This window comes from Talpa europaea, assembly GCF_964194135.1.
Source record: "Talpa europaea genome assembly, chromosome: 11".
Taxonomy (NCBI): domain Eukaryota; kingdom Metazoa; phylum Chordata; class Mammalia; order Eulipotyphla; family Talpidae; genus Talpa; species Talpa europaea.
Genome location: NC_140078.1, coordinates 64,686,611 through 64,712,083, shown reverse-complemented (window position 1 = coordinate 64,712,083; position 25,473 = coordinate 64,686,611). Strand labels below are relative to the sequence as shown.

Sequence of the window (25,473 nt, the reverse complement as noted above, 5' to 3'; positions counted from 1 at the left end):
CCTAAATAAGGTTTCCCAGAAAGATAAGAAATACTTTAGCATATAAAAGTAGGTTCCCCTTTTCCATAAGGACAACTGTTGTTCACAAAATAACTCATATGATCCAAGGCAAATGATTTCTTTCAAATGCCATATTCTATGACTGAGGTATGCTTCAAGAGACGATATCCTTGAGGAAAGGGCACATTTGGGTATAAGACCACAAGTTACGAACACAAGGAGCCTTTTTTGGGTCAGGAGTGTTCTAAAGAGTTGTATTAACAGAAAACAAGAGATAGCTTCTGAAGCCATTTCTTTTACACATACATATAGCTAAATTTCATTATTTACTTGAGAGTAACTCAAGACACAGCTATTTACATATGTGCTATGTCATGTGAGCCTATTTTAAATAGTGGCTTCTGCAGGATACTCCTATTCAAACACAAGCCAAAGAACTTTACCAAACCACAGTCTTCTATTTTTGGCAAAGTAGTCTAGTTTAAAAAAAAAAAGAAAAAGATAAAAACAACAAAAAACTAGCTGAAATAGTGATTCAGGCAAAAGCTCCCATGTCAAACAATAGGAAAGTGTTCTGGGAAAAATTAATTTGGAGGGAAAAAAACCTACCAAGCAAATAATGTTAGAAATCATTCTACAAGCACTAAATGACTATCACATAAAAGGCTTATGAATGCCTTTCAAATAAAAATAGTTTGGTTTAAAAATTGTTGGCTATGAGATTTATAATTAGAATTTCTTTGAAAAGTGTCCAACCTAATTAACTTATCCAATTAAGTAAAGGGTAAGAAGAAATAAATTCCTTCAGAATTAATACTTGAGGCCTTCTTACCTTTGGAGAAATTGGTAAGATTAAATTTGAAAATGATACAGAAAATAATGAAATGAACCAGTAATGATAATTGGGGGAAAAAAGCTCCAAGCTCCTACTAATAAACTGGTAAGAGACAAAAACATATTTTTAAGTAATGATACTCAAAAGAATGCCTTATAAAATTACATATCATAATCAAGGAAAAGCTTCAAGACTAGCAGCTGGGTTTCGTGAAATACTAAGGACAACGGAAGGCACTACAAAAGCATTACTTATAACTACAATTCAGTCTTTTCCTTCTTCTTAAGAAGATAGCCAGTGAGAATGTTACTTTTATATCCCCCTGAGTTTTAACATGATTGGGCAAAGCAGCACCAATTTAAAAAAATATCTGCAATGCCAGCACTGCAGTTTGGAATCACTTACACTGATGGCCCACAGGTCTCTCATAAGAGCACTTTAGAACATGATTAAAAATATACAAATGCCTTTCGGAGTTTCAGTATTAAAGTGGAACCACCACAGATACACATTTTTAAAAATAATGCACTAAAAAGGTCTGTATATACAGTAGAGTCAGTCTTTCCACCCTGTATCTAGCTTTCACAGCTATTTTCCACTCCAAGAGATCTCTTTTGTGCGCTTGGTTGAAATGTCAGTATGCTTCATGATGCACAATCCTCTTTGGCTGGAAAATTCTGGCAATGTCATGTCATGCCCGTTTTGAGCAGTATGCCTTGGAGGTCCTCTGGCAATGCTAAGATAATTGCATCTATGTGCGTCCGTAACTTTTCCACAGTCTCAGGTTTCACAGGTAAATGCTCTCGATCAGCCTGCAACTACATAAAGAATATTTGGAAGTATTTAAATTATCCTGAATCTGTATTAATATATATATTCTCTAAATACATAGTTTTAATAGTCTAACGATTTAGATCAGAAATTACAGAAACTGTAAAAAAGCAGAGAACATTCCATCTAAACAACACTCGGCTAAACTTAATAAAAGACTTCTATGTATATTAACAGGTAGCACCTGCACATACTATGCAGTGTTAAAATATAAGTAACAATGTTTGTCTTGTTTTGTGGTGCTCATTAGACTCCATGTAAATAATTTTTAAATAATATGGCATCATTATGATCTGCTTGCTCTACCATCCAGTTGACCAATGTCAAGTCTTCTCACTTAAAAAGTTAAGTCTGTAATATACCATTGTCATCTCAAATGAGAGGAAGATATTTTCACAGAAAAGTCAATTTAATCTTTCTTTGACTACATACCAGCTTATTTTTTAACTTCAATACAAGGTCTACTGTTTCTACTTCTGTGTGTTTCTGTGTCCAGAGAAGTAAGTCCTGGAAAAATTAATAAATCCCAAATCAGCAAATACTCAGAATAATATTCAAACAGAATTATATCAATAGGGGAGGCTACTGGGGGAAAAAAAGAGTAGGAAAGAAAAGGAAAATAGGGTATTTAGCCCAGATATAGTATTACAATGCAAGAATAATTCTGTACATAATATTTTAAGAATGTTAATTAGATAATTTTCAACATAAGCCAGAATGACTATCTAATATTTGAAAGTAAAACATTCCTTTTTGAGGTGATTTTTTTTTTAAAGATTTATTTAGTTATACAAGAACTGAGGTGCAGGCCAGATATGCGGGAGGGTGAGAGGATTCACCAGAGACAGAGCGGGGAACAGAACTGGCAGACTGACGATATATACTGCTGAGGGGAGCAGTGGGCGAGAGAGGAGAGGTCTGCCCCGCCATGTGGATTTTCTCCCCCGGCTGGCCGGGACTGAACCCGCACTGCAGAAGCTGCAGACAGCTTCACAGTGCAGCAGTAAACCACCTACGCCACCAGGGAGGCCCAGAGGTGATCTTTTTAGATTAATCAAGAAAACAAGACTGTAAATCCAAAGTCCAATACTAATTCTCATCCCCACCAAGTAGTGACTACTTTAAAAGGAATGTTAGCTAACAAATCGAGATAGCTAGGAACATGAATATATTACTGGACATCAACTTTGCATCTTCATAGAAGTTCTTTTTGGGTTTATTTGAAGTTGCCTTCATTGTATGCCTTCTCTCAAAATCACAATCATTGGGAGTTTATGACTAGAAATTTATCACTGTATTTTATGGGGATTACACCTGAGAGGAGAATGAACAATGACATAAAAAATATATAAATTAAAAAAAAAAAGTTACCACTTTGCACACTTTGCACAAGCTAATGCATATGAAAATGATACTATCCTTAATATTTTCACAAGTAGCTTAATTTAAAATAGTCTGGTGATAAATTACGGGATATAAAAAAAGTCAGTCCAAATAAAGAAAAAAATGTTAGTATGGGTGGAAAAGATAAAGGTTGCTAGAAAAGATATGAAGTTAGATTACTTGATTTTGAATCCTAACTCCATATAGTAGTATGCTTGTAAATATTTAACAACTAGTTCTCCAAAGTCTCTGGTTTGTAGCACTTGCCAATTTCTATGGTATAATACTCTTACAGTAGCTAATTTCAAAATTCCAACCTGAGATCACCAAGATGCATATAGTAAGTTCTTGTGACCCTGTACAAGTGGGATCTAGCACACTGTCAGCTCCCTTACATAGCAATGACATGATCTGAAACAAATCACTTAACTTAGAAGCCTCAGGTAGCCCATAATGCAGGTCATAATATGCCTATTTCAATGAACTGTTGTAAAGATCAAACTCCATTATCATTATAGAGCACCTACACACAGTTCTTGCATAGCACATGATTAGAAAAGTTAGCTACTATTTATTAAGTAGTGTATATGGGTAAAATTTGCCAGAGTCTAAGGATTTTATCATTAATTTTAACAGTGGTTAATCATCATACAAACATGCTATTTTCTAACCTCTTCACAAAGAGCTTCTAGATGAAGAGCCTCCAATTTCTGGGTCATTTCCTTCCGCCGGGTCTTAAACCAACCATCGAAATTTGGTGATTTTAGAAAATGCCTATAAAAATAAATTTTGAAAAAGCAAAGTTTCATTACAACTTACTTCCTTTCCACCATACCTTTCCAATTATAGCCCAGAGAAGCATGTAAAACAATGGTATTTTTTAAAGAATATAAGCTTAAAAATATATATATATATAGGCTTAAGTCCAGTGTTTTGCTTTGTTTTGTTTTTAGATCAAACTCTATAGATGGTGAAAGAGAGAAAACAAAGACTAACCGATAAAGTCCAATCCAATCGCCTTTTATCCTAGAAGTCAGCTGAGGTCCTGTTTTTTCAAGCGTTTTCATAAATTCTTCTGGAAGAAACTGTCTTAATTGGGGTGGACTCTAGAAAACAGCACATACTGTACTTCAAAATTAGAAATGGATATATGCACAGAAGTTAATTACCATTAGAAAAATTCAAATGGGAATTTACTTGAATGTATATATACCTTCCATGGAGAAATACTTTTCTGCAAAGGCATCAAGCTTGCCACATATCTTTCCTAAAACCAAGAAAAAAGTCAATCAAAGTTAGGTGTCCTTACCAGAGTCAATAATGAAAAATGTTTAACGGGCCTACTTAATAGAAATGGGTTTACATATTTTTCATCATATATTCTTTCAATGGATATCATGAACACCATCAATTCCCACAATAAATACTGCTAAATTTAGATTGAAGTCATATTTTCAATAAAAATTTAACTAAATCTCAGATAATTCAAGGGACTACATGTATTTAATGATGATTAACCTTACTGAGTAACTGTGTGCCAGAAACTAAACTCAACATTTCACATACATGGACTCTTTTAATCTGTGTAACTCTTCTATGTGGCAGATAGTGGAGACTTCAAACAATGGCTAAGTAACCTGCCCAAAGTCAAACAGTTTGAACCTGAATTCGGTACTAGTTGACTTCAAGCTTAAGTGTTCTTAAGCACTATGGTTAAGTTCATTTACTTTTAAAAATGGATTTAAATGGAACACAATTAACTGATATCCAATAGGTTAAGAAAAAATATTTTCTTTTTTTTTAAATAAAATAGCAAACACCTCCAGACTAGGAACATATCACCATAATGCCTGATATTGTGAGGCACCTTTTAGTAATTTAATAGGATATGTGACCGAATTTCATAGGGTAACCATATCATGAAGTCATTTATTCCATAAATATTTATTAAGTGCTACCAAATAGCAGACTGAGGAAAAGACAAGAAGACAGGTAAGTCCCCGTCATCACAGAGCCCTATCTTATGGCTATTAAATCAAATTGTGCATGGGAAAATATTATCAAAGAAAGCTCCAGGATAACCTCTTGGTTTTTTTTAAAGATTTATTTTATGCATATAAAAGCTGGGGTGTAGGGCAGAGGTGCAAGGGGGTTGGGTATGAGAGGATTCACCAGAGACAGAATGGGGAGCAGAACAGGCAGACTGACTGAAATACACTGCTAAGGGGAGCAGCAGGCGAGACAGGAGAGGTCTGCTGCGCCATGTGAGTTAGCTCCCTGGCTGGAGATCAAACTCATGCTGCAGTGGCTATGAAATTGCTGAGACTTAAACCCTTGCACCACAGGGAGGTTCAGGATAACCTTTTTGTAAGGTGAAAAATTCAATGACTATGTATTTCACAACAATAATCTCATTTAAGATCCACAAGAACCCTAAAAGGTATTTAGGAAAAGTGAAACTAGCCACATTTAACAGATAAAAAGGTTGAGGGTTGGATAGGAAGTCACTTATAAAAGATACACAGCTAATAAAAGAACAAAATGTCCAGGTCTCATGAAAAGGGTTATTATATTTTTTTTAAGATTTATTTATTTTATGCATACAAGAACAGGGGTACAGGCCAGAGGTATAGGAGGTGAGAGAATTCACCAGAGACAGAGTGGAGAACAGAAAAGGCGGACTGACTGACACTGCTAGGGGAACAGCGGGCGCGACAGGAGAGGTCTGCTGCGCCATGTGGATTAGCTCCCTGGCTGGGGATCGAACTCATGCTACAGTGGCTGCAGAGAGCTTCACAGTGCTGAGACTTACCCCCTTGCACCACCAGGGAGGCCCAAAAAGGGTTATTTTAAATCACTAAAAAGATGGGCAGGCAAAACTCAAAACATAAGGTTTTAGATGGAAAAAACATCATATACACTTCAACAAATCATTAAATTAAGCAAATGTGTATGCTGACTTACTAATGGAATGATGAAGCTTTGTGTCAGTTCCAAAAAATAGCGTCGAAGAATAACACTTTGAGCCTCAGAAGGACGTTTCTGTTGTACACCCTTAAAAGAGGAAACAATGAAAACCTATATCCTAGGATCAAGGATTATAAAACAATAGATAATTATAAAAGTGCCACTGATATGTAGATATATACTTTTACTTGATATTAAAAAACCCAAGCACTTTTCATCTTGAAGAACTTTAATCTGAAGTTCATTGTGTAATATCCTATAAAGAAAATCCCTAGAGGAAAACATAAGACATTCATCCCATACTTGAAATATCAGTTCACAATAAAGGATATCTTTATTTCATGCTTCAGTATGCATACTGTTTACATTTTCTAATAAATACTAACCCAGAACCTTTTTCACTATAACTCCCAATCTTCTAGACTGCAAAGTCTGGAGCTGTAGCCATGTAATTCAAGTCCATAGTTGTTGCTACTTTCATATTCTGTTTTTTATGAAGCTCTATCTCAAATGCAAGATCTCATTTCACATTATTTTACATAAAGCACATATTGTCTGACTGGATAGTGCATACCTGAACAAGGAAATTAATATGAGCAAGCAATTACCTTCTGTAACTGTTTTATGATTTCTTCATCTCTATTTAGATATGGCTTATAAGAAGTGTAAACTCCTAAGAAGAAAAAAAAAATAAGGTAAACAGTAAGACCCAAGTACACATATAAGTATAGATTTAAAAAATAATAAAAGTCAATACCAGGTTTAGAATCCAGAGTCTTCAGGTTCTTCAATTTTTTCACTTTAACTTGCTTAGGAATTTCACCTGAAGGAAATATGATAAAAATTAGTCTAAAATTATTGAATTTCCACATACCACAAAAATAGAATAGTCTAAGATTCATGAGCTACTGGCTATTGATCATTAGCTAAACTATTTCTTAACATCAATTAATATTTACTAATGTATTCCTGGTACTTAGATAAAGGGATCACTAGATTACTACAGCACTGAAGAAATAATTTGTGCCTCTTAATTAGATACAATATGGTAATGCTCATCACTTCAATAAAAATAGTTTGCATAAATTACATAAAATGAATATTTGATTTTTCATTAATACCTACCATTAATTAAAATTTTCCCTTTTTGTCACTCAACTTATAATTCAAAATCTTTGTGCCATGTATACGAAATGAAATTTTATGTGGCAAATATGAACAAAACATCTTAAGTAAATGGAATTGAAAGCAACTCTTAAGTTGGTATGCAGATGTAATATTCAAAGGTTTTTTGACATCTCCCCAGATTCTGCTTTTGACTGTAGAAACTTACACTGCCACCAGGTGGTGACAGTGTAAGCCAGAACCACAGCAAACTACACTGGACATGGCCTCCAAACAGGGTCACTGTGAATAACTTACATAGCTTATACAATGGCCCTGGTCTTGAGGACAACAGAAGTTACAACCCAGCAACCCTTCTATTTGGAAGAAATATGTCCCAAGAGAAACACTTAGAAGTGTTGTAAGTACACTAACTTAACAGACTTTCTCCATTGTCCTCCTCTCTGCGTAAGAGAACCTAAGACCTGAAAGACAACCTAGAGATTATCTAATTCAAGTCTCTAAATTTACAAAGGGCCTCCCCGAAAGTACCTTTGTTTAAATCATATAGATCAAGCTGCTAACTGCAGTTGTCATAGGAGTGTAATTGTAGAACAGCATTTTCACTTGTAATCTTATTCTGTTAAAAAAATTTAAGAGCATGTACTATGGTAAAACTTTTTTATAAACTTTTTTACTTTGAAATAAATTCAATCTTACAGAAAAGTTGCAGAATAATGTAGTCTATACTCCAATTTTATCAAGTGCCCTAATAATAACTTTAAGTAGATACTTGTTAAGGAAGTCAGTAATACAAATACACATTTATTTTTTTCATTGATTTATAAATATTAGCAAATGTGAGATACTGGTAATAAAAGAAATAATTACTGATACCAAGAAGTTCCCAATCTGGGAACTTAACCCTTGTGGAATAGAGGTTAAGTCTCAACATTACCATAGTGATGGCCTGAGTTCGATCCGGGCCAGGGAGCTAACCTACATATGGCACAGCAGATCTCTTCTGTCTCATCCACTGCTCCCCTTAGAGTATTTCAGTAAATCTGCGTATTCTGCTCACCACTCTGTCTCTGGTGAGTCTTCTCACACCCTTGCAACTCTGGCCTATACCCCAGTTTTCTATGCAAAAATAAATATTAAAAAAAAAAAGTTCCCAATCTAATGGTAAAATAAGGCAAATAGCAATACAAGAGGATATATGTTGGAAGAGATTTATAAACAAAATTCTACAGAGCTATAGAAGAGTATCCCAAAGAGGAGTGAAAAAAGCACTGAGGATTCCAAAAGGAGATGATAGTTAAACAGTCTTGTACGAGGAATAAAAAGTTGTTGAGAGGAAAAAAAAAACCTTTAAAGTAAACAGCTAAATCTGTAAGTATGAAAATGCATGTTGCTTAAGGAGGTCAGATAATGGGCACCGTTAACTCAGTATTTACTCTGTGCCAGGTTCTGGTCTAACAGTACTGCAAGAATTATCACACTTAAACTTCACAATAAAAGTGCCTTTTATCACCCATTTCATAGATGAAAAAACTGAGGCATGGACAAAACTGACATTCACTTGGAATGCAGCAGAGGCCATTCATCCACTCTGAATGGTCAACGCCCCACTCAAACAGGTTATTAGGTCTATCATAACTTGGCACAGAGATAGCTTTTCCAAGTATAAAATGTTTGAGTTAGGATAAGAAGGAAAACAGTCCAACTCCAAAGCAACCACTTTCAACCACAACACTATAAAGGCAGGAATGAAACTACAGAGTTAATCAAGGGTCAGATCAACAAGAACTATTAAGGCGTCTGACATAAGGTAATTGAAAGACTGAAAGCATGGGCACAGAAAGTGGTGAATGAGCAAAGTAAGATTACAGGAGCAAACCTGCATTTAACAGACTCATTGCCACCAGGTGGTGAAAGTATATGCCACAGCCACAGATAGGTCTGAGCTACAGATCAACAGGGTTTCTGAGTAGAGCTGCTATGTTTCACAAAGGAGTTTCAAGTGAAAAGAGAAGAGAAGATAAAATATATGCACTGCAGAGTACTGCTCCAGGCTAAAACAACCTAAAACAAGGCGTGTACAGCTGGCAAAGAAAAGAGAGTTCTGAAGCTCCAGAGACAAATAAAACCAAAAGGCTTTTGGGACAGAGAGAACAGAAGTCCAGAAACACTCAAATTTCTGAAATGTTTTTGATTCACTAGTCCTCAATTTAGTCTATTCCCATCTACTAATTCTAATGAGAATATCTCTCATCTTGAGGCTTATGCTGTCATTTTGCTTGCTAGAGTTCAGAGTAGTTTTTCATTGTAGGATTTATAAAGGGCCTCCCTGGTGGTGCACAGGGTAAAGTCTCAGCACTATAAAGCTATCCGCAGCTACTGTAGCACAAGTTCGATCCCCAGTCAGGGAGCTGACCCACATGGCATAGCAGACATCTCCTGTCTCGCCCACTTCTCCCTTCAGTAGTGTATTTCAGTGCTCCCCACTATGTCTCTGGTGAATCCTCTCACGCCCGCAACTTTGGACTACACCTCAGCTCTTGTATGCATAAATAAATAAATAAATAAAAATTTTAAAAATGAAGAAAAAAATTTAATAGCTGCCAGGAGGAAGGAACTATATGGCTCTTCTTCAAGGAAAGCACAATCTTTAACCAATTCTGTGATCAACCTGTGCCACAGAAAGGTATAGTACTTGTTTGTTTTTTAAAGATTAATTTATTTATACATACAAGAACTGGGGTACAGGCAAGAGTTGTGGGGGGGTGAGAGAATTCACCAGAGACAGAGTGGGGCACAGAACAGGGAGATGTGCTGAAATACACTGCTAAGGGGAGCAGTGGGCAAGACAGGAGAGGTCTACTGCACCATGTGGGTCACCTCCCTGGCCGGGGATTGAACTGGTGCTGCCAGTGGCTGTGGGTAGCTCCATAATGCTGCATCTTAACCCCTTGTACCACCAGGGAGGCCCCAGTATAGTACTTGTTTTAAGACATAGTCAAGAATTTTGTAGCAAGTTGAATAATCTAAGCTTTTGTAAGGTTTTCCTAAAAAGTGCTAGAAATCTCTAATTGCACTTACACACATACAAAAGTAGCTCAAATTTTTGAAGTTTCGCTGTAATTCATTTAATGTCTATAACACTATGAGTGGATTTTTGGGTAGAAGGATGTGATGGGTTACACATAATAAAGCCAGTATATTTTAATGAGAAGTTTATACTCTTCTCCAAGGGTCCTTATTCAGGTTGTCTCAAAGAAGGTTGTAATGAACATAATTAAAAAGAAACCAAGAGATGAAGGCAAAGGGGAAAAAATAAATCTGTTCAGCCACATTACACACTTAAAATAGAACATTGAGTTTATACTTTACCTGCAGGTTTAAGGTCTCCTATTCGAATAATGTGTGGCCAGTGCTGAAGTGTTTTAGCAAAAAAGGGATTGGTTACTCCTAAAATGACTGAGGGCCTACATAAAAACAAAACAAAAACAGTGAGAAAAAGATGAATGTTCCATCAGTAAAGACTAGCTTATAATTTCTTTTGAGTGAACAATAAATAAGATTATCTTTCCTTTACTCGATATATTCCATGTCAACTACATACCAGCCATCATGTTTAGCACTAGGCATATAAAGATGAAAAGACATGACCCCTCTAAAAGTACACAAGAAAAAGGGTATGCATATCCAATTATGATGCCAAAAATTAGAGACAATGAAAGTAGTATAAAATGTACAACATTACAAAGAAGAAACTATCAGGGGACTGGAACAGCCTCACCAAAGTGGACATCTGCACAAAGATATAAAAGATTAGTAGTTCTTTGTCAAGTAGGTAAGGGAGGTAAAGGTGATATAGGAGAATGAATAGTATGTGCAGAATAATGAAGTGGGATCATGATCTGTTTGTAGAATTACAAATATTTCAGTATTCCTACAGCAAAATGTAGAAAGGATGAATAGTCAGAAATGAGAGTAGATGGACAGATGCTGGCAAATAATTAAGTTCCAAATTACATAGCAATATGTTAAGAAGTTCAAATTTTATCTCACAGGCAAAAAGAGAAACTGAGTGGAAGAGTGCCACATGAATAAAAATGTACTTATTAGAAAAACTATGAAATTTAAAACAGAATGGGGTTCAGAAAAAAGCAACAGGAGATAAAATAGACTAGAGGTGAAAGTCGGAGAAAGGAGTGTTAGAAAGAAGATAACAAATTTTATGAGGTATTTTAGGAAGATGAATTGACAGAATTTGATAAAACCTGATGTGAGGCATGTTAAGAGAAAATTTGTTTTTCATAACAAAGTGAAAAGTAGTACCATTTATCAAAATAGGAAGAGGTGTGAGATTATAGAAGAAAAGAAAGAGACAAGAAGAATTCAAATGAAAAAAAAAAAAAAAAAGAATTCAGTTTGAACATATTTAGTTTTGGATGCCATTAAGATGTCCCAGTGGCAATGTGGTAAAAACCAACAACATGTATACATTGGTCTGGACCTTGAAAAGATTTAGATAAGAAGAAGAATTTCATCCCTCAGTATACAGACATTAACAAAGGCTATAGATACAGAGTAATTTGTACAGAAATTATCAGTCTGAAATCAGATCCCATAACACAATACTGGAGAACACAAATGTTTAAGGTGATGGCAGAGAAGAAACAACTGCACAGGAGACTGAGATGCACCACTAGACAGTCAGGAAACAGTTTATCAAGGATTAAAATATTTTCAAGATCAACAACTTAAATGTTACCAAAAAAAAAAAAAAAGAAGAAGACAGCAATAATGTGCAAACTGATTCAGACAGTAAGAACGGTCTTGATGACCTTAGCAAGGCCAGCTTCATTTGAAATAAAGAAATCAACCTTCAGTAGATTGAGAAGCAACCAGAAAATCAAGGGTTAGAGACACTAAGTGGAGATTTTGCTATTAATTGAGAAACTTAGCTATGAAAATGAAGTAAGCAATGGGACCAGACCTAAAAGGGAACGGGGAAGATAATGTTTTTCCCTCTCACAAATTGGGAAGAATTTTCATGTTATACGCTGAGTCAATGAAGAGGAAGAGGAAAAAGAAGGTCACAGAGCAAAAAGATCACTGATGCCATAAAACGGACTGAATAACAGAATGACAATACAGCCTCCATTAATAAAATCATTGAAAGAAAATAATGATTCTTGAAATGTCCAGCAGCATCTCAAAACCTTACTTTGTAAAATCAAACTGCCAATAAGTTCAAAATTTAAACTTTTAAATTACCAAAAGCAATCCCACATAATTGTTGTTATAAATTTAGCAAATGCTAGGTAGAAGTTATTCTGTTTACTCACGGGGCTTGAGTACGAGTAGTATATTCTTTGAATTCACTATCATGAATAGTGAAATAAGGTCGGAAATCACTGAAGTACTTTAATGGAGAAATACAGCTGTGAAGCAAGAAGAAGGTGTAAAACAAAGGACACAGAAATTAAAGGCCTTACTCAATAACTTAAAACATATATACACACATATTTTACTCAAGGGATAAATAACCTTTCTATCTAACTAAATGAAAAGCTTACTTCAAGAAACTAGAAATACAAATGGAAACACAATGCAGAATCGCATAGTGAAAGAACACTGGACCTGAAGCAGGAGATGGGGGGAAATTTTGGCTCTATTACTTATTAGCAATATGCCTTTTATCAGACACTGACCACTCACACAACTTCCAGTAAGTGAAAGAATGTGCTTGTTACTCAGAACAACAAAAACATGGTTCTGACACTCACAGAGCCTGAATTAATTTTCTTATCCATAAAATGGTGCTATAGAACACTACTTTCTTACAGGCCTATTGTGTGGATCAATGCAAAGAATGCAAGCATTTTACAGATAGGAAAGTGCTATAAATATCACCATTAAGAATCAAGCATACGGGCCTCCCTGGTGGCGCAGGGGTTGAGTGCTGGGTTGCGAAGCTGTCTGCAGCCTCTGCAGCGCCGGTTCGATCCCCGGCCACCAGGTGAGGGTCCCACATGGCGCGCAGACCTCTCCTGCCGCCCACTGCTCCCCTCAGCAGTGTACTTTGGTTCTTCTGCCTGCTCTGCTCCCTGCTCTGGCTCTGGTGAATTCTCTCACCCTCCCGCGCTTCTGACTGTACCCAGTGCTTGTATAAATAAATAAAAATAAATCTTTAAAAAAAAAAAAAAAGAATCAAGCATACTCACTTAATAAGTGCCAATACAGTCTCTGATGACTCTGATGGTGACGGAGCCATGACCACAAGGGGCTCACCCAAGAGAACCAGCTCCCAAAGCATCTGACTGTGAAAGAAAACTGGGCAGAAACACCTGGAAGGTGTTTTCACAATAGAAATATTGTTATTTATCCAACTCCTTTGGCTAATAGATAATAAAGTTCCTATATAATCATTCTAAAAAGTTCACGGTATCAGTTCTTCCAGCAATGTGCCCCTTCATTTATAATACAAATTCATTTAGAATATGGTAACACAAATAGGTAAGTCCCTTTTACCCACATAAAAATATGTAACAATTTCACTCATTCCAATTTTTATAAAATTAAATGCAATATATTGAACAGACAGAATAGCTAACAAATAATAAAAGCATATAAAATAGTTACTAATTGTACTATATTGTACATCTATTTTATTGATATTGCTTTGTTCCATTTGAAATTGTATTCTAATTTGAAGGAAAAAATTAAAGTACTTGTCTATTTAAAAACCACAACCAATCGACCTGTTGAAAATGCACACATATATAAGAAATGAAGGAAGGGGGAAAATATGTAAGTGCAAAAATGCAACAAATCTGTGAGACAGAAGTTAGGTAAAGTTGATTTTAATATTCAAAGTCAAGAAGACAAATGTGAAGGGAGTATAAAACAAAACAGTTTAAGGATGAGGCAAAAGAGCTTTTCTTCCTCTTTCCTTCCTAAACAATTCAATTCTAAATCAGAACACAGAGCATGGTAGGCATCTCTGCTAAGAGGAAAAAAGAGGGCCATGCTAACTCAGAGGGAGGTGTCAGGGCTCGTGTGAAGGAAGTGGTTTGCTGTGGGGCTGTTTCAGTCCAAATGTGGTGAAGAGGTGTTTATGTGTGGGGGTGATCTGGTTTACAGTGACAGAGTGAGTGTGAGAAGCACAGAGAAGCAATCTGGTATGGAGTGTCAGAGCCTCCAGAGTAGGTTGAGGAGGTTGTCCATAGTGAGATATCATAATGGGATGAGGGTATCTCCATGACTGGTGATCTGGAGCAAGACTTAAGAGCATGAGTATGATAAAGAAGGCATTCACGTGGGGTAGGCGTGGCATCCAGAGTCAAAGCACAAGCAGGATGAAAATGGCATCCATATGAAGAGGTGGTCTAGTGTGGGATATAGGATTATGAATGGGGCAGAAGGGTACCCCACATGGGGTTGATTCAACAGATGAAGCAGAGCCTAAGCAGAGTATGGAAAGTATTTCACTCCAAACAAAAAATAATTTGTTTCTATCATGAAAGTCCCAATACACATCTAAATAACTTGTAGCCAGGGATGAACCACTGATTTACAAAATATGAAACATAGTAACTATATTCTTCCACGTCTCCTATAAGAAGATTCATTTTGTAAGGAAATTAACAACAATATCACAAATCAAAAGAGAAAAGGATGTTAACAAAATTTTTTTATTATTTACCGAAAAAGATCCACCTCATGAACAGTAGGTAAAATAACAGATATGTGTGTGTCTCCCTAAGAAATAGAAAAGAAAAAATAGAGGTGTCATTAAAATTTACATAAATTGATTTTTGAAATATGCCTACCACACCATCAATAAATCAAATTGCTCTATCTCTTAAAAAGATTCTTTTTCTGAATAACAGTAAGAAAGAAAACATCAAAATCAACAAACAACTATGAACCAGAGACACACTATGGGGGGTGGCGGGGAAAGGAGGGATTGGGGTCAAAATAAAAGGGGTACAGCTGTATGGGGAATATAAAAATAAAAAAAAATTTTTAAAAAAGAGATTCTTTTTCTCTAATCTCCCTTAACAGTTCTTACAGATCATTCATTCCTAAACATAACGGGAAAAATTAGTTTTCTTATTACTTTTATTTTTATTCAATTCAAGAAACAATTGGAGTGATAATATACCAATTAAAACATTTCCAATGAAAAATTCAACTCTAACTATTAGCAGATGTAGCTTTGAGAAAAACAAAAGGTGATCATAACTACAGAATCTTTTCTGCTGGTTTCCTAAAAACAGAAGTCTGCTGATCACTCCTCTAAGAGGTTTTGCTAGAATTAGACCTTGCTGAAAAAACTATTTACTTTCTCTTTGCCTTCACAATTACAGTACAATCACCAGGATCTCCCAAAGAAAAAAAATCTAAGTAAGCATCCTACTTCATAAGAGTTAGGAACTTACTGAGCAGTTAAAAAATGAATAATGAAATATTTCGGTAATATTCAGAAAAATACCATAAACCCAAATATTTGCTTATTTAAAAACTTCTGTTAAAAGAGATTATATGAGCTAAGTTATAGGGTACCACACTACCTGCTGAGTTAACTGCACTATTTGAGTGGTCCCAGGCTTGTCATGACATGTGGGAATCCGTACCTTAAAGAGAAGAAGAAAAGAAATTAACTCTGGCTGCAAAATAATGTCCTTTTTATAATTTACAAGTCTTAGAAGGGCCTTATCCTGCCACTACAAAAGTATATTCAGTATGGATAAAAAGTCATAAAAATAAAATATTTATATCAGATTAAAAAACTAGTCATTTATTTTTAGTCACAGAATAAAATTAAGTTAACCTAGGTCTCCATAGCCCCATACACAGAAATCACTAATATAGTGAGGAGCAACTGTGTTGAAAAATGGAAAAAGGACATCAACTTCATACTGCTTCCTGTTTATTGTTCCAATCTGCTTCATTACTATACACACCCAAACACACCCTCTCAAGCTTTCCAAACTATGGGATAAATCTCACAGAAGCCATGAGAACTCTCAAGCTGGAGCTCTGTGTACTATTTCATATTCACATTTTCTCAGGGAAAAACAAAATACTGATTACAGACGAGAGCACATCTAAAGAGAATGCATTGCTAAAAATAAGCCCAACTTGAAAATGAATAGTAAAAGCACATAGAACCTATTCACACAAAGTTTGAAAATAAGATACTAATCTTTTTAAAAATTTTAATCAAGAACAAATTCCTGGAATGAATACATTTGGTCTCACATTAAAAGCTAAACCATTCAGGACAAAGAACCAATGATTTTCCTAATTTCTTTTAATTTTTACTAATTCATCCTTGTTCCCACAAGGGTTCTCTTTCTGCCTACCACCCATCTCTGGAAAGCTATGGTGTTACAGAATCCTAGGAGGTGGCATTTAAGTTCACATGTATTACATAAGAATGATACGCTCATGCAAATTCACAAGATAACACAGGACGGGGAGCCCCTGAAGTTGTGTGACGAGTGGTTCTGTACAGGAGGAAGAATTGTGGTATCACTGCAACTCCTCACATTAAGGTAAAAAAGTGAAAGCAATAACAGGATTGAGTGTTATTAGGAAGTTAAAAAGCATAACTCGTGTGAACTTTCTTTTTTAAAAAAACAAACAAATGAAACATAAACTATTACCTTCATTACCACCCCCATAATAGGCAAGTGTAATGTTTTCCCTGGTACTGGGGCAGGCCATCGATCAACATCATTACAAGCTGAAAAATATTTAAAAATAACCCTTAATATAAGTGAAAATAATAAAATGTGAAAAAAGGGACACAAGAAATTAGAACTCTACTTTCTATTTTGTATAGATCAAAAAAAAAAATACTAGGAAAGGTGGTCAATAAAAAATTAGAGTGAAAGTATCTTTTTTTCATCAGGAATATACCTATATTCTAGGATTGGCAAATAAAATTTGGGAAAGCAACAAAATTATAGGTTGTTTAAAGGGAGTTTTCCTATACATTTATTAAGCACTAAAATTAACTACAAAAACATACCATTTGACAAGGGCCTTCCCTCTGTATTGAGTGACATAGGACTTCTGTTTAATACTCTGAGTATTAGAAATGTCTACTCAATACTTTTTTCTTATTAGCTTTATAAATAGATATCCTCTATGTTGCAAAAAGGAGTAGCAAAAGATAAGGTTTTTAGTGTTTGTAGGTAAAAATGCCAGAATAATTTTATACCTCTCTCCCACTATATATTCCTTAAAATTCTTAACTGGTACTTTAGGAAACTTCATTTTTATCACTAGTTTCCAATAAAAAATTTAAAACTCCTTCATAAAGGTATCTAATTCATATGCTTTTAAACTTACCCGCTTCCAAATAAGGTTCACTCTTTTCGAAATATTCTGGGGCTATCTGTTTGAGCACGGTGTGAAAAAAATGAATATAAGGGAGTTTGCTGATCAAAACCAAGGACTAGAAGGAAGAAAGAAACAATGCTTCTAAGTTTTCTTATGATTATAATTTAAGTATGTTGTTTCTCAACCCAAATGCCCAAAAATAGATGACTGGATCAAGAAGATGTGGTACATATATACCATGGAATATTACTCAGCATTCAAAAAAGATAAACACATGCAATTTGCTGCAACATGGATGGCGCTGGAAGGGATCATGCTCAGCGAAATAAGCCAAAAAGAAAAAGAAAAATACCGGATGGTCTCACTCATAGCAGGAATCTAGAAAACTTAAATAAGGGACCAGGAAAATGAATAACTATAAGAAAGTGAAAATCAAAATCAACAAAAAACTATGAACCAGAGACACTTTTAGGGGGGCGGGGGCGGGAGGGGAGGGATTGGGGTCAGAATGGGGGGCTGCAATTGTATGGGGAATATAACAATAAAATTTATAAAAAAAAAATAAATAAAAATAAAAATATATATATAAAAAAAAAAGTATGTTGTTTCTTACACAATTACAAATAAATTCAGCAAAAAGTGTGAATTTTGAAATAACTTTTTACAGTGGATAGTTGAAAGAACACATGAAACTATGCAAGCAGTTTTACCTGCTATTACTAAACTTTAAAAGCATAAAAACATATTCATAGATTTTCCTGTTTTTCAGGAAAAAGAATTTGCTAACAAACAGACTAATGTCTTAGATAACTTCTGAAATTTAGCTATTAATGTCAGCAAAGCAATTTCAGGAATGATGAACTCTTTCTATTAAGGAAAGAACAAACTGTGATGCCTTTCAAACTAATACCTATAGCTGTTAAATTTTTAGAGTTGAATTATCACACCAAATACTTAAAAATTGTAACTACAGTTTGATCACTTCAGATATATACTATTTTGATTTATTTGTGATGTATTTTACTTTCTTCTTTTTCCTTTTCTTTCCTCCAAAGTAGTTTTCTTTTAAAAAATAGTTTTTAACCTTCAACCCAGCATTATTAGTGATCAGGGCACATTCTTGGTTACAAAAAGTTAAAGGTAAGTCCCTGTTAGCTGGGATTAAATCAAAACAATTATTTTTTTCTTTTAAGAAAGACAAGTTTGTACAGTTAAAGTGGAAACTGTAATCACTAAGGTGTTGCTAAAGTATATTCACTAGCTCTTAAAAAAAAAAGATACTGCAGGTATTTATTAACTAATAATATAATCTGTTTTTTCTCTTATTGTAAAATGTGAAAATTAAGAAGATTCTTCTGACTTTTGACAGTTTTATGTAATAACTGTAAATTACTGTCAGGACTCTAGCACAGAAATAGGAGAAAGGCAAAATTCAGTGGCAGTTAATCTATAATCTACAAAAACAAAATATAAATTCTAGTATGTTAAAGATAAAATATAAAAAGTTTTAAAGTGGAAACATTTCTGTTTTCTCTAATCACAATATAAAAATACTTTTTCTATTAGTGACATGAAAATTACCTTCTGAAAGTAGCCTCTTTTTAGAGTTTTATCTCGAACTTGTCGGAAATACACATATCCATAAAAATAAGCAGGATCCTTCTATGAAAGAAGTGATTCGTTGATTGATAAATCAATATACAAACTGCCACCCTTTAATATTAATTTATAAATTCAAACTGATAAATTAGGTAAGCACAAAGAGCAGGTTACACTTTTCCTCCAACACAAACAACAATGACAATAAATTCCAGAAAAAAACTCACTAACTTGCCCAAAGATGAAATAATCATAACTAATGTACTAAAGTCAGCTTCTTCCCTCTATAACTCACTCAGCTTATGTTTACTCTATTATAGCTATAGAGGTCGGAAACAATCAATTTCTGTGGTTTCCCAACATTATAATAGTTGTTGTTTTTTTAATCTACCCATAATTTGGGGTTCATAAAGTCCTAGGAGTCAGTCTTAACAAAATGAGGCATCTTAATGTAAAATTTCAAGAGAGGGGAGAAAAAAAGTTAAATGCCAAATGGAATCTTACATAACAAGTTATATTTTTACCCAATAATAATGAAATATTAGAATGTTCATAAATGTACAATTTGAGAAATTAAAATTAAAAAATGTCTTAAATTTACATTCCCCTAAACTTAGGACATTTTTATATCCTAATGGAATAAACTTCGGCTCAGTTCCTTATTTGATTGCTATTATTTAAACAAATATTTGATAGCCACCTACTTTGAACAAGGCATTGTATTAGAGAAGATAAAAAGATGCAGAAGACATGATTCCTTAAGAAAATCAAAATCTAAGAGGGGTAAGAAAAGTACAAAAATGACTATTGTGTAATAGGATGACAGGTACCATGAGGAAAAGCACAAGTTATTACAAAGAGGCCAAGGAGGAAGAGATTACCTCTGTTTGTAGAGATCAGTTAAGACTTCATAGAAGGAGCTATTTTTGAATTGTGCATTGAAGGATGGATATAATTTAAACAAAGACATTCCAAGTTGAGATAATCAAGAGTGTGAGTAAAACCTCACAGAGAAAGAAAAACAGAAGCTAACTCAGGAAAAAGCACATAGTCAATTTGGCTGACATTTATAGAAAGGAAATGAAGCTGGAAATTGGAAAGGTAAAGGTCTTATTTTGAAGGCCCAAAATATGAGGACAAGGAAGTAGTACCATCATTAGTATTATAATAGGGTTCCTGTCATTAGTGAAACCTAGAAGGTAAAGTATAAATGTTGATTTTAGGCAAACATAGCAACTTCATGTTGGATATGCCAATAGGACATCCCAATGGAAATCTTCCTAATGTAGTTAGAGGTATAAGTGTGGAATCACAAACAGAAACCTGCATTCTGGAATCATCTGAATTTTTAACTGAATTATAAATCATATGAATCATTGTTTTTAATAAATAATAACTATAAAACAAAGTCCATGAAAAAAATCAAACAGAGACAAGTATAATTCTATCATAAAGTAGGCAGGAATTACCACTGGTAATCTACAACTCTGGGTGGTATTACCCAGTATGGTACTGTACCACCTCTACATTTCAACACAGAATTAACAAATAAAATCACTTCAACATTCAAATTAATTTCTATAATTCACAATGGCATTATAAAATGGTTTAAGAACAGTAATTTTTATAGTCTTTTTCATTCACATGCTAAATCCTATTAGATTCACTTAAGAAATCCAACTGTATATTACAGTGACAAAACAAAAGCAAAATATTTCTGAATGCTATAACAGATAACCAAGTTTTAAAAGTTCTTCTCCCATGGACATTCTTCTATTACTACTTTTCCAACCTTTAAGTAAACTGGCAAATCTTTGTCAAATTGATCCAGGAGACAATGCAGTGACACCCTCCTCCCGGAAGACTGTCGAAATCTAAAACAAAACTGGGTATCTCCAAGACAACCTAATGAAAACAAAAATGAAAGAAATTAAGGATAGTGTAGAATAACATTTATCTGACCAGTTTCTTCAAATGTCAGTGCTGACTGGGTCCTTTCAACCATTTTAACCCATTCTAGAGGGGTTAGAAAAGAAAAAGGAGATCTTGATAGTTCAGTGACTTGCTTAAAACCACTTTCGCTGGTTAAGCTATTGTCACTTTTGTTGACAAAGTTATTAGTAAAACATGTATTACCTCCTAAGTCACTTCAGTATTTTTTTCTATTCCATTTTCCCAATATAATTAACTTTTTATCAAAACTGTTTGCATGTAATACTGACTCACACATACAATAATGAGCAAAAAGGTCAAATATAAAAAGACACTTAATGGGGCCTCCCCGGTGGCGCAGCGGTTGAGCGCTGGGTTGCGAAACTGCGCGCGGCCTCTGCGGCGCCGGTTCGATCCCCGGCTGCTCCCCGGCCACCGGAGGAGGGTCCCACATGGCGTGCAGACCTCTCCTGCCGCCCGCTGCTCCCCTCAGCAGTGTACTTCGGTCCTTCTGCCTGCTCTGCTCCCCGCTCTGGCTCTGGTGAATTCTCTCACCCTCCCGCGCTTCTGACTGTACCCAGTGCATGTATAAACAAAACAAACAAACAAACCAGCAAACAAATAAATAAAGCATGCCTCTATTAAAAAAAAAAAAAAATTAAAAAAAAAAAATTAAAAAGACACTTAATGTTTGAATCCATTCACACAAAGTTTTGATTTTAAAGCGGACAAAACTAAACTATAAAGAAAAGCAACTTATTTCTAGAAAAGTCAAGATAGCAGTTACATTTGGAGTGGGGGGGAAATAATGTTTGGGAGGGGACATAGGAGACTTCTGAGGTACAGGTAAATTCTATTTCTTTACTTGGTATGTCTTTGGTATTCCACAGTGAAAAGCCTTTTTTAAAAAAGATGTAATGCAGATGACACAGGAAGAACTGAGTTTCAGGAAGAGCCAAAGCAGCAGACTTACTATTTTTATCATTTCAATTAAAAATAAAGTTTTTAAACTTGAATTGTTTCAGCAAATGTCTTAAAGCAAACTTTACCTAAATTGTTATGCAATAATCGCAAAAGATGCAAATATTCTAAAAAATAAGACACATGAAGTAGCTTGTCACTTAAATTCTTCCAGTTATGATATTTAGTATTTAAAAGTAAAAGGTTTATATTAAATATGAAATGTGCTGAAGATTACATTATACACAGAGGTACTTATTTTTTTTAACATGACAGTCTCAAAAAAGAAAACAGAAGCTTGAAATGTTTAAGTTTTTTAAAAAGCAACTCAATATATACATATATATACATATATACATAATAATAAAAACTAGTATTTTGGTGGTAAAGGAAAGAAACAAAAGGGAATGGAGAGCAGGTCAATTCAGTTCCTTTATTTGTTAAAGTACATAGGTTAAAAACAAGGAAACACATGCAACTTGAGATAATGGAAAATACTCATAGCATTGTTTTAATTTTCAACAAATTTATGTATTGATGTTCAATTTTCCTCTTGAAAAGAGAAAGGAAGAAAGGAAGGAAGGGAGGGAAGGAGAAAGGGTGGGCGGTAGGGAAGGAAGGAAAGAAAGTGAGGTACTTAGTAAAACAGAGCAGAAACATGCAATGAATTTTTAAAAGAGAGATACATAGTATCTGGAAAATGTAAGAAACGCAGGGGAGTTATGAAGTTCCCACAGCCTTAAATCTCTACCCACCTGGCTCCATTCCCAAATCATATACCTGCTATGAGAACTTTCTAGTGACCTACTGCACCAGAAAGCTGTACAAAATTATCAGGAAGCTACTTTATCAGTTTAAAAAACACTGTTATTTTATGGTGTATATGTACCACATCTTCTTGATCCAGTCATCTATTTTTGGGCATTTGGGTTGTTTCCAAAGCTTAGCTATTGTAAATAGTGCTGCTATAAACATAGGCGTGCAGGTGCCCTTTGGAATTGATGTTTCTGTGTCCTCTGGGTAAATACCTAGGAGTGGAATTGCTGGATCATATGGAAGCTCTATGTTTAGTAGGTCAAGAATATTACTCAGCATTCAAAAAAGATAAACACATGCAATTTGCAGCAACATGGATGGCGCTGGGAGGGATCATGCTCAGTGAAATAACCCAGAAAGAAAAAGAAAAATACCGGATCGTCTCACTCATAGCAGGAATCTAGAAAACTTAAATAAGAGACCAGGAAAAAGAACAACTATAAGAAAGAAAATATCAAAATCAACAAATAACTATGAACAAGAGACACTCTATGGGGGGTGGAGGGTGGGGAAAGGCGGGTTTGGGGTAAAAATAAGGGGGTTGTAATTGTATGGGGAATATAAAAATAAAATTTAAATTAAAAAAAAGAATTTGAAGCAATAAAATGATTTTAAAAGACAAAAAAAAAAAAAAAAAGACTTTTAGCTACAGTATCCTTTGTGACCTGAAATAAATGGTCCCCATTTTGTTTCAGGGATCTGTTCCTTCACACACTAAAGGTAACTAAAGAAATATCAGCTCTTTATCTGGCTAGACCTTTGGTCTCCATCCCGACCTCACCATTATGCTGATAGGAAAAGAGACAGTACGGATTGACAACCAGATTTTTTTTTACATTTGCCTTGCAGAAATGATGACTAGGAAAGGCAGGGCAAGCCTGATAGCTATAATCTGAGGAAAAGGAAACACAATCAATAGGACCTAGTTCCAGGTCTATCAAAATTTAGCCTTCTAGGGGCCTCCCTGGTGGTGCAGGGATTAAAGTCTCAGAGCTATCAAGCTATTGCCAGCCACTGCCTGAATTCCATCCCCAGCCAAGGAGCTGGCCCACATGGTGCAGCAGACCTCTTCTGTCTCGCCCCCTGTCCCCCTCAGTAGTATATTTCAGTAGATTCGCCTGTTCTGCTTTTTTTTTTAATTAAAAAAAAATTTAGCCTTCTAAAGTAATGTAACCCAAGGTTCTCAATTTCCTTGTCAACAAATATAAGGGATATCATAAAATAATCTCTTAAAGTCCCTTTGAGCAGTCATATTCACTGATTCTAAAGTAAAATTCCACAACTACCCAACAACTGTACTGAATTCCAAGCATCTTATCCAATATATCACTAAGATAAGTCAAGATGTGCAAAGATTCAAAAAAACTTAAAAGTTGGGGCCTCCCTGGTGGCGCAAGGGGTTAAGATGTAACTTATGAAGTTCTCCGCAACGACTGCAGCATGAGTTCGATCCCTGGCCAAGCAGGGAACAACCCACATGACGCAGAAGACATCTCCTAACTTGCCCGCTGCTCCCTTCAGCAGTGTATTTCAGTCAGTCTGCCTGTTCTGTTCCCCACTCTGTCTGTGGTGAATCCTCTCACCCTCTACACCTCCGGCCTGTACCCCAGTTCTTGTATGCATAAATAAATAAATCTTTAAAAAAAAAAAAGTTATGCTATGGGCAGCATAGCTTTCAAATTATTCATGTTAAAAAATGGGAAAATATTTCAAAATATATGATCTTTATATAAAACAAGGTATATAGTAACCTTTACATATATATACATACATATACATATATAACAGTTTTATACACACACATCTCTAAAAGGGCAAGTTTATTACATTAAAAAAAAAAAAAAAAGGAAAGGAAAGGGCACTTGTACAGACATAAGCAGTAGAAAGAGCTGCAAAGGGAAAAGGTTTATGAAAACAAACACCCGCGTAGTTACACGCAGGCAGGAGAGCTGCCTCTTTGAAAGAGGTAAATTTAACAAAGATGGGATTAACCGTTTAAAAATGAAGATTAAATGACACTTCTCCAAGAAAAACACACCTTACCATGGTTCTTTTTTTTCAAAGATTTATTTATTCATGCATACAAGAACCAGGGTACAGGCCAGATGTGCAGGAGGGTGAGAGGATTCACGAGAGACAGAACAGGGAACAGAATAGGCAGATTGACTGAAATACACTGCTGAGGGGAGCAGCGGGAGAGACAGGAGAGGTCTGCTGCGCCATGTGAGTATCTACCCCGCTGGCATCGAACCCACGCTGCAGAGGCTGCGGACAGTACCACAGCGCTGCGCTCAACTGCCTGCACACCAGGGAGGCCCACCGTGGTTCTTTATCAAGAACATCACAAGCCCTTCCCCTTGCAAAAGTAGCAAGTATTAACAAAACAGCTAATTTGTTCAGTTAAGACTTCACAACTTTGGAAGCGTTCCATTTCATTAATCTAACACAATCTACTAGCCTAGAAAACAGAATAATCTGACACTTTAAGAAAATTTCTATAACCTTCCCCCACCATCCTTTTGCAAATAACTAAGTTCTTATAAGAAAAATTAAATAGGAGAGGGGCGGAGCAACATGGCGGCGAGGAGACGCTGCGAGTAAGATCTCCCATTAAAAAAAGTTAATAGGGAGGAAAAGCGGCAGGTCCCAGTGAGAACTGGGACACGGAAGATAAACGG

At 35.2% G+C, this 25,473-nt stretch overlaps 1 protein-coding gene across 1 annotated transcript in view; it reads right to left on the bottom strand.

Annotated features, from left to right (window-relative positions):
* Positions 1–1,521: 1,521 nt before the first annotated feature.
* The window catches only part of DENND6A (DENN domain containing 6A), a gene marked incomplete at both ends in the record, with an annotated part of 49,235 nt that continues 25,283 nt past the window's right edge, over positions 1,522–25,473 (bottom strand). Inside the window, 17 exons of the mRNA XM_084248076.1 lie at positions 1,522–1,653; positions 2,099–2,173; positions 3,721–3,823; positions 4,046–4,155; positions 4,263–4,316; positions 6,014–6,103; positions 6,625–6,689; positions 6,774–6,839; positions 10,514–10,608; positions 12,478–12,573; positions 13,357–13,479; positions 14,838–14,893; positions 15,709–15,771; positions 16,807–16,886; positions 17,498–17,603; positions 19,070–19,150; positions 20,880–20,992. Coding sequence (XP_084104202.1) covers positions 1,522–1,653; positions 2,099–2,173; positions 3,721–3,823; positions 4,046–4,155; positions 4,263–4,316; positions 6,014–6,103; positions 6,625–6,689; positions 6,774–6,839; positions 10,514–10,608; positions 12,478–12,573; positions 13,357–13,479; positions 14,838–14,893; positions 15,709–15,771; positions 16,807–16,886; positions 17,498–17,603; positions 19,070–19,150; positions 20,880–20,992 — 1,508 coding nt within the window. The remainder of the gene's footprint in view (positions 1,654–2,098; positions 2,174–3,720; positions 3,824–4,045; positions 4,156–4,262; positions 4,317–6,013; positions 6,104–6,624; positions 6,690–6,773; positions 6,840–10,513; positions 10,609–12,477; positions 12,574–13,356; positions 13,480–14,837; positions 14,894–15,708; positions 15,772–16,806; positions 16,887–17,497; positions 17,604–19,069; positions 19,151–20,879; positions 20,993–25,473) is intronic.